This window comes from Pteropus alecto, unplaced genomic scaffold, assembly GCF_000325575.1.
Source record: "Pteropus alecto unplaced genomic scaffold, ASM32557v1 scaffold185, whole genome shotgun sequence".
Lineage (NCBI taxonomy): Eukaryota > Metazoa > Chordata > Mammalia > Chiroptera > Pteropodidae > Pteropus > Pteropus alecto.
This window is the reverse complement of record NW_006438088.1, coordinates 9,530,740-9,540,748: the sequence shown is the minus strand read 5'-3', so window position 1 is coordinate 9,540,748 and position 10,009 is coordinate 9,530,740. Positions and strand designations below refer to the sequence as shown.

Here is a 10,009-nt window from a genome sequence, read left to right as displayed (position 1 = left end):
CACCAGATTAGTGTTGCCCAGATCTTTTAAAATGAAAACTTGGTCATTTAACTTCTCACATTAGAAAACTCTGCTGTTTCTCCATTGTTTAAATTACAGTATAAATCCAATTCACTTGGTATGGCGCACACATTCTTCCCGGTACTCCTTCTACTTGGGCAGGCTGAGTCCTAGCAGCCACGATTGTTATGGATCATGCCGTTTTAGCTCTCTTGGGTTGCTCATGTTATTACCACTCCTACAATGACATCATCATTTACTCACCTCAAACAATACCTCCTTTCTTAAGCTTTTCCTCTCATTCCCCCATCTTCCAGCACTGACAATTTCCTTTAAAAAAAAAACAACTCATATGTATTTTTCATAGCACAGTATTTTGATGACACTCAACGGCCGACATGTCTGCTAGGCTAATCTCTTGAGGGCATAGAGTATATGTGAATCCAAGTGCTTAGCACTGTACTTGGCATTTGATTAACTATTCATACAGCTCGGTGAGTGCCCATTGACCTGGCTCAATTATTATCTACACTCTCTTTCACTCTCAAAAGTGTCTTTGGCAGATAAATTATAAATTGTAACCCTTCACATAGTATATGGTTAGTAAATGTTTGAATGAATGAACGAACCTTAGTTTTCCTTAATTAGCCCCACATCTGAGCACTGATGACTATACAATATATGTAGTGAGAATTAAAAAAAAAAAAAAAAACTTAGTTGCTTATTATAATTCCTTAGTTTCACTCCTGCCCGATATAATATTGCTTCGTTATATTGGGCAATGAATTAATAAAAACCAGATAGCCCCGCAGTGGAGGCTAATATACAAAATGTCAAAATCACCACCCAACCTCACAAATCATTGCCCTGTTACACGTAGTTCATTACAGGTGGCGCAAATCAGATTGTTTTGCCCCAAACAAAAAAGGATTCCGTTGGCGTCAATGCCATTTCATTTGCGGACCAATAGAAATCCAGCATTACGGACAACGCGTCGCCTCACTTCCTCTTCGTCTTCCGGGGTCTCTAACTATTCTAGGGGAGTTGGGTCCGTCCGCCTCCGAGTCGGCGAGGCTTTGGCGGCCGGGCGTCGAGGCCCGGAGGTGGTGGGCTGGATGAACGCGGCGCCCGGCGGAGCGGTGCGGACGCTGCGAGTGCCCGGCCGTCACGGCTATGCCGCCGAGTTCTCCCCTTACCTGCCCGGCCGCCTGGCCTGCGCCGCCGCGCAGCACTACGGCATCGCGGGTGAGGCCGGGCCGCGCCGTCTGGGCGGGGGGCGGGTTCCAGCCGAGTCCTGGCTTCTCCCGGTCCTCGGAAAGCACTTCAGACTGTAGACTGCCCCACAGCTGAACGCCAGGGGGGAGCAGAGGAACCGGCGCTTCCTGATCTCTCCTTTTCCCAGAGTATGGAATGTATCTAGAGACAGTGATAGTGTCAATTTTTTTTCCTGTTACGGTGCGGAAGTAGCGCATAGAAGGTGCCTAGTGGCCCATGTCCTTATTTCTGAAGAGCACATCGAGTCCACCGCTATCTGACCCTCCCTGCCCTAAGGCACACGCTTCCATGGAGAGTGGGTTTAGCCTCTGTGGCCCCTCCAACCTTTCTGTCCAGACCAACCGCATTTTGAAGACCGTCTTCTGGGTCACCCCAGTATCTGTTAATCGGCCCGCATTCCCTACAGTCTGCCTTCGGGTTGTCGTAAATCGGATGCTCCTGTGCAGTTGCCATCATGAAATTAATCAAGTTCTGCCCTCATCTTTTGTTTTAGGAGGAATACAGACATTTGCAAACACTCGTTTGAGGTTTAACTGGTCTCTTGTCATAAACTAGATTAAAAGGCGGAGTTCCATTCTTAATTTTTCTTCTTTAAATTCATATCCTAGCTATTATTTACACACCGAACTTCAGTGAAACAAGTCACTGCATGTCGCTTCTTGATAGTTTTCGTTTGGTCCTACAGCCAAAAAAATAATATGATTTCTAAAATTCAGAAGGAGAGAAATATTTACTTTATATTTTTACCATTAGCTCTGACCGCTTGCACATTTACAATAATTGCATCTCGGATTTGATTGTTTGATTATACAGATTTACTCTGGAATGAGAATGTAACCTTGCCCACAAGATTAGATCGAAGACCTATAAGTTTGTGATGATATTTTAAATCCTTCAAAAAACTTAAAAGGAGTTTGTAGTTTTTAAAAAATCAGAGTTTTTTTCTCCCTGGTTCCTATAACATATAACTTTTTAAGATACACTGGTCCCTTAATAAAATAATTCAACTTTGGTAAATAACATGTATTGTGTCCAGCACTTTACGACCAAGTATGTGGTAAATTTCACCAGGTATTTTGTTTTAAATTTTAGATTTATTGGTTAGGCAGTGTGTTGTAATAGAAGAAGCATAGCCCCTCCAGTCTCTAAGCCTGAGGCTTGTGCTTTGTGAACAGGGAGGATAATACCTATTTGGAAGATTGATGTGTCTGACACATGTCTAGCCCCAGAATATGAACTCAAATATCTCTCTCCCGTTAGGGCTGTGTTTGGATTCCAAACATAGGTGAGGTGATAAGTTTAATATTTAATGATTGAAGCACGATATAGAAAGATGGCAATGGAGAGCACGATCTGATCATTTTGAAATAATGTCTCGATAACTTTAGGGAGAAATTTGTAGTAGTAAAATTAGTACATAGTGCTTGATCCCTCCTCGACCTTATGGTCCCCCTGCAAGTTCAACCACATGACCTCAAATTTTTTTCTCCCTAGGCTGTGGAACTCTGCTAATATTGGATCAAAATGAATCTGGGCTTAGGCTTTTTAGAAGGTAAGTTGGCTCTCTAATTATTAACATATGTATTCTCTGTTGCTATTAAAGACTTGATAGAATTAGATGTTGAATCTTTTATCAATAAAGTTCTTCCAATTTTTAAATTTGCAATATAAAAGTAACTTCAGCATTTACATAGTGTAGAATGTGTTTTTGCCATTAAGTTTGATTGTCATTTTTTTGTCTAAAGCGCCTGTCTCTTAATGTCCGTTTATAAATCATAAAACTTACACACACATAAAGAAGATATGAACTAGTTAGTATACTGTTGTGTGATGTTTCTATCTTTGCCGTCTTCTTAATGTAGTTTAGCTTTACTCACTCAGGAGCTAATTATCCATTTTGTAGATTATCTGTGCCTCCTTCCCTTTCTTTCCATGCATGTCTTGTCTGTATGACTGTTGGACTCATTAACACCTCCATCAGTGTTAGTCAAATGTAGAGAAAGGAAAGGAAATGCCTTCAGAAAATAACCACCCGCTCCTAGCTCAGGTGAGGATTTGTGGGAAAAGTTGAAATTATTGGTCTAAATTAGTATTTAAAAGTGCTTGCTGGTCCCACCTATGAACCACAAAAATAGCAAGCATCCAGGTATGGCGGCGGCATGCCCTCATGTAAATAGTGCTGTATATTTAGTTGGGAAACCTAATTTTAATCAACTTTGCAGTTTTCTAGCTGTTTGACCTGGGCTGTTCTTTTAACCTCTCTAAGCTTGTGTCTGCATATGACAAGTGGCTGCTCTACTTATCTGTCATGGCTGTGAAGATCGTGTGTGATAATATGTGTTAAAATGTGATAAATTTAAAAATTCTGTAAAATTGTTATTTTATGTTTAGCTGCCTATGTAACTAGATTTTTTCGTTTTAATTTTCCTGATGTAGCTTTGACTGGAATGATGGTTTGTTTGACGTGACCTGGAGTGAGAACAATGAACATGTCCTGGTCACCTGTAGTGGCGATGGCTCGCTGCAGCTCTGGGACACTGCCAAAGCCACAGGGCCACTGCAGGTCTACAAGGAACACACTCAGGAGGTAGGAAAGGAATCTTTCTGGGTATATGGTTTTTCTTTGGATGAAATACATTTGGGCATACAAACATGAGAAAATGTCTTCAGGGGACAAGAAGTTTAAGTTTTAGTGTTTGTCATACATGTTAGATGTCACTTATTATTTGATTATTCAAACATGAAGTACCTCTAGGCTTAAGGAGCTGGGAAAGAAGAAAAGGTCAGACTTCTCATTAGACAGTGAAAACGCCTCCAGTAGTAAGCATGCTGAGGCACCAGTGTCTACAGAGGGGCCTATCCTTTCTTTAACTCTGTAAGAATATGCCTGCCACACTCTGCCTCAAGATAGAGGTAGGCAGACTCTTCACAAAGACATCACAAAATCGCCTTTAGGCCTTCAGTAAGATTCCTAAGGATTTTCAGAATATATTGGAGCAAGAGCACCAAATACTGAATATGAGGCAGAGTTTACTAAAGAAATTTTAAATCTAAATTTGGTTCATGTGTCCAGGTATTTGTGTGTATGTGTATAGTGGCATAGAAAATACTTTGGCCTTCAGGCCATTAATATTCACAAAATCGCCTTTAGGCCTTCAGTAAGATTCCTGAGGATTTTCAGAATATATTGGAGCAAGAGCATCAAATACTGAATATGAGGCAGAGTTTACTAAAATTTTAAATCTAAATTTGGTTCATGTGTACAGGTATTTGTGTGGATGTATGTGTATAGTAGCATAGAAAATACTTTGGCCTTCAGGCCATTAAAATACATATATGTTTAAAAAATACATATATATTTTTAATGAACATAATGGGAAAGATATTTTGGTGTTTTACCTTAAAAGTTTTTAAATTTTCCTCGAGGTAGCAATACATTATTTAAGAGAAAACTTGCAAATTTACTTTCAGATTTGTGTCTACCATAACACCTGGACCTGGAAAGGCCTTCAGTAAATGCTTGTTAAATGCAAAAATATTAGTCTTTTGTGATAAAAGATTAGCTTTGGATTCCAGACATCATTTTATAGCTATAGCTGTTAAAAGTCAGTATTTCTAAGAGGACTGAAAATAATGGAAAATTTTAGTTTCTCTATTTTTGAAGATCTTTGAATAATTGTAGTTATAAACAATCATGTTTTCATAGGATCACTGAGAACTAAGACAACTTTGATAAAGGAGGAACTTTAGTTTCAGGATATTCAATGCAAGAATCTCCAGCGTGGCATGTAGAACTTCAGACATTTTTGTGGTATTTTCATGATTTTTGCCATTCCCTTATACCAGTTATATTATAATTATCTTAATGCTTTTTTTCTTTTTTAAAAAATATATTTTCTCTGGAAAGTTTTCTTTTTCTTCAATCTTTGGTACCTTGTATTGTTTATGTAAATTCTAGGGTTATAACTAATGGATTATAAAATACATTGTAAAATATAGGTATGTTAAATAGAATAAACTGATTTAATGTTTTTCTTTAAAGGAGCTTTACATGGTTATTTCACTTATCTTAAAACAGTTATATTCATGAGACTATTGGCTTAGTATGTACATTTATTACTTTTTAATGTATGTTAAATATATAATGAATAAAATAAAATGTATGTACCAGTTAAAATCATCTCTTGTACAATCAGTGGTGTATGTAATACCTTCTGGGAAATACTGTTCTAGAATGTTCCTCACAATGGTCTCTCAGTCTTACTTGATTTCACTGAAATTGGATTTCACTGTCTTGTGATAATTTACTTGACTTTTAGATCGCTCTAATGGTTAGAAAATTGCTCTCTTAAGCCCCGATCTTTCTTCCATATCAACCAACTATTGCTTCTAATGCTTTTCTTTGAAATGGTGAGAGTAAGTCCAGTGTCCCTTTTCCAGAAGAACCATCAGGTCCCTTTTTAGTTATCCTTCTTCTAGCCTGTGCATTTGTAATTTCTTCAACCTGTCCTCAGATTACGTGGTCTCTACATTTTTCACCCTCTTGGTAAACTCCCTTGCATCCTCTCCTGTTTTTTAATGTTGCTTTTAATGTCGTATACCTAATTTATTCTAGAAGCGTGATAATCAGTGCTGAGTTTTATAAGACTTTGCCACCATATTCTTGAGCCTCTAGTTCTAGTAATATTACCTAACATGGCTATACATATTTTTCAGCCACATCATAGTTTTGGGTTACTTTGAGTCCACAAGTACCTTGATCTTTGTTATTTGAACTGCTGTTAAACTAGGTTTACATCATTCTATAATTATGTAACTGATTTCTTTGAACTGAAGACATATGTTGTTTTTGTCAGGCTATTATTCTAGGTTGTCTTTCCTCATTTTCTTTTCAAATGTAAATTTAAATAAGCATTTATATCACTTAGGATGCCTTGGCTGTTAGTATAATAGAAAATCCAACAAAAATGCATTCGACAATAGAGTTTATTATTTCCCATAACCAAATGTATGGAGGTGGAATGGGTCCAGTCTTGGTTGACTCAGGGCTTGAAAGTACCTTGAAATACCCAAGTTCCTCCTGCCTTTCTACTCTGTTATCCTTAGTGGGTTTCTTTTCTTCTTGTGTTTCTTATAGTTCCAAGTATTATCTTGTCACTCTGTGAGGTCAAATTGCAAAAAAAGTGAAAATGTCCCTATCTTGGGACTTCTTGTAAGACTGAGAAAAGCTTCCCTAAAGCCCCATAGGAGATGTCTCTTTATGTCTCAGTGACCAGAAAAGCACAACATGCCCACTCTTGCCTTCATCTAAATGAGCTTCACCCCTGGGATGAAGAAGGACAGAGCTTTCTCTGAAGGACAAAACTGGGATTTTGTAAGCAAGGAGGAAACCATTTGGGGAGCCAGCCATCACTCTGTGCCACAACATTACTTCTTGTCTTTCTCAAAATCATTAGTAAAAACCAAACTACACCAAGTAGGGTAATGAATAGAGAACTGTAGGAATCTCATAAAGGTCATCCTCCATGAAACTGTTAAGAGAAAGAATTTCTGATGCTCAACTTAAAGCTCAGTATTATAATACCAAATATTTGGCATTTTTTTAATGAAAGAGAAATACAGCATTTATTCAAAGTTTGTCTCTTATACCAAATACTCAGAAACACCTAAAAAGATTTAAGGACAAGTGAGAGCATTTTGAGGAGCTAATAAATATTTGTTGAATACATTAATAAGTGAATGAACATAGCTGATTCCTATTTTTTCTACCAATGTGTCCAAGGGAGCTATGTTATATAATAGAATAGCACACCCATGGGAGAGAGTATAGAATAAGGATGAATAGCATGGTTTCAGAATTCTGGCTCTATAACTTTCCTGCTTTGTAACCTTGGGCAAGTTACTTATTTTTCCTAAAACTTAGTTTCTTCATTTGCAAACTAGGGTAATAGTAGTCTGTACCTTAGGGTTGTTGTGAGTGCTTAGAACAGAGCCAGCACTAAATAAGTTATGAGCTATTATTATTATTTGGTTTCATATCATAATAGCGTTAGAAAAACATGAAACAAGTTAGGAATCTTCCAGTTACTCATTTCACTGATCAATGACTGTCTAAGAAATGTCTAGCAGTCAATTTTCAGATAGTCAAAGTAGGTACTGAAGCAAGAAGGAGAAAGCCAAGACCTAGATATATTTTAGACCTTGAGGAATGATGGTCTTGGTGAAATGAAAGAAAATCATGGACATTATTCCTTTGCATGGCTTCTATACTTAGCATCAAGGCAGAAATCCGAGAGAAGACTATATTGTTTAACTGGTGTCTGCAGAACCCAGTGTGTCTTTCGAGCCCTATAAAATGCCTTTAGCTTAGACTTCTGCTGCTTATATAATAGGAAAAATTTTAAAAGTTCAGCAAGAAGGAGAAAAAAAGAGAGTATATTAAGAATTTTATTTCTCTACTTCATTACTTATAGCACTGTTATTGAGAGAGTTAAAACTGACTTTAAAGATGATATAAATCAGTGTTTATTTAAATATCTAGTTTTTAGCATGCTTATCACAATTTTTAAAAATAGTCAAAATTTGTGTATTGTTAAATAGGCTTATCAATTTGTGAAAAATTTTAAAAGATATTTGATCTATTTCAAGTTTTTTTTTATCATTGCCTACAAAAATTTGTCTTTGAACTAAGTATGCAACTCTTTTTATCGTGTCGTGAAGAAAATGTCTTTAACTATACATTTTCTGGTAAAGATGTGCTATGTGGTTAAGATCTTGCTTATTTAAAAAAGGATCAGTTACTTACCCTTTTATAATGATAGAAGCTGAGAAGTTTATAATAATGGGTGCCCATAAAAAATATTAAAACAGAATGACAAGCACTCATGCATTTGACAGCAGTTTGTTCTCTTTAGAAATGTATTTATCTTTAAAACTGCATAACAGATTTGTCCACTAAAGGGATGTTTTTCCTCTCTCCCTCCCTCCTTCCTTCTTTCCCTCCTTTCCTGTTTTTTTTTTTTTTTTTTACAAAAGCAAGGGTACAGTTGAACTTGATGTATTTCCTTTTGCAGGTTTAGTCAGGCTCAGCCATTCATTCTGGACTGGGTTATTGCAGTAAGATTTTATTATAGTTTAAAATAGCAGCTTAAAACTTTTCTCCCTTGAATTGTGATTGTAGAGATAATAGTTTCCAGTTATGTGTCAGTTGAATCAATTTTTCCCTTTTTGGATTTTACTATCAATAGGATGTAATTTTTCTTATCACTTTTCAATTCTTAGGTTTTAAAAGCACTTACTTTTGGGGGAGCTTTGTTTAGTATTTTAAAGAACTTGTATTAAAAGAGATAGACTTGTCCATACTGGTAGCACATGTTATGTGCCAGGCATGTGCTAGTTATTGAAAACTCAGATGCTAATCTCTGGTAGTAGTTCTGGGACATGCAAGAAGACCATTTAATACAGTGTGGTAATGTTGAAAAGAAGTATCTAGAGAGGACAGAGAGAGGGGAACCAAGGACCTTCACAAAAAAACGCTGATATTTGAGCTGCATCTTGGGCAATTAGGAGGAGTTTCCCAGGCAGCCCACAGGAAAAAAGGCATTTCTGATGGAGAGGAGCATCTGCAAAGGTGCAGATCTGTGAAAGAGCATGACATGTTCAGGCAACCACACGTCCTTTGGTGTGACTGGAGCGTACGGTGTGTGTGTGGTGGAATGGTGGGAGATGAGGCAGGAAAGGTAGACATGGGGCATATCCTGATGGGCCTTAGATACCTGGCTGGGGGCTGAACTTTATGCTTTGAACCTTCAGGAGAGAGATGGCCTGATTTTGTAGATTTAGGGCCACACACTCTGGGCAGAAGACAGGACATACATGGATGGATAAGAATTACTCACTGTCCATTTAGCTCATCTTTTCAGTTGTTAGGTAGGACTAGACTATCAAGTAACTATTTATAATTTTAATATTTGAAATGAAAAATGGGCAAATGTTTGTCTTAATAACTCAGTGGATCCTAAACTTTGCTACATATTAGAATCACCTAAGGACGTTTTAAAAATCTTCATTCCCAGGTCACAGCATCTGGGGTTGGAGCCAGGCATGAGTATTATATAAAGATTCTCAGATGATTCCAATGTGCAACGTGTTTGGAAGCCATTGTCTTAACTTAGTAGGCATTCACTTATATTGACCTTAATATGTAAATCGTCTAATATTTTGGAGGTTGTAGATTCAAAAGGTAAATTTTTTTAAATACTTAATAAAAAGAGTGATTTGATTTCCCTTGCAAAGTGCTAACTCACATCCATTTAACCTCAAAGCTTGAAAACTTTTTTTTTAAAGATGAGAAAATGATAGTTTTAAGTAGATTGAAACTATAATGGGGTATGTTTGGATAGAGAATGACTTTCATGCGTGATCACCGATACTGTATCTGTAAACTTTCTCTCATAGACTCAGTGCAGGTCTCAAACACTATGCCTGTCTCTAAAGCAAGTTGGTGAGTGAACTGTACCTAAAAATTAGAACCTCATATCTCCTATTTTAGAATCTATTAGGAAACATATATAGAATGATGTAATCCTATTTGATAATTTAAAATCATATGAAACTAGAAATTCTTTTTAGTTTAGCTACAAGCTGATAGCCTGTGAAGGAATTATTGGCAGAGCTATTTAAATATTTTATGTAAGGCAGGGAGGAATATAAGCATATATATATTCAAATATAT

General features: G+C 37.0%; 1 protein-coding gene and 1 long non-coding RNA gene across 2 annotated transcripts in view; one reads left to right on the top strand and one right to left on the bottom strand.

Moving 5' to 3' along the window:
* LOC112482569 overlaps window positions 1-387 on the bottom strand; it is a 6,548-nt gene extending 6,161 nt beyond the window's left edge. The window contains exon 1 of the long non-coding RNA XR_003047354.1: window positions 265-387. This is a non-coding gene — a long non-coding RNA (uncharacterized LOC112482569). The remainder of the gene's footprint in view (window positions 1-264) is intronic.
* Window positions 388-994: 607 nt separating this feature from the next.
* PEX7 (peroxisomal biogenesis factor 7) overlaps window positions 995-10,009 on the top strand; it is a 71,476-nt gene continuing 62,461 nt past the window's right edge. The window contains exons 1-3 of the mRNA XM_006915384.3: window positions 995-1,245; window positions 2,770-2,827; window positions 3,712-3,862. Of these exons, the coding sequence (XP_006915446.1) occupies window positions 1,116-1,245; window positions 2,770-2,827; window positions 3,712-3,862 (339 nt within the window). The 5' untranslated portion in view covers window positions 995-1,115. The remainder of the gene's footprint in view (window positions 1,246-2,769; window positions 2,828-3,711; window positions 3,863-10,009) is intronic.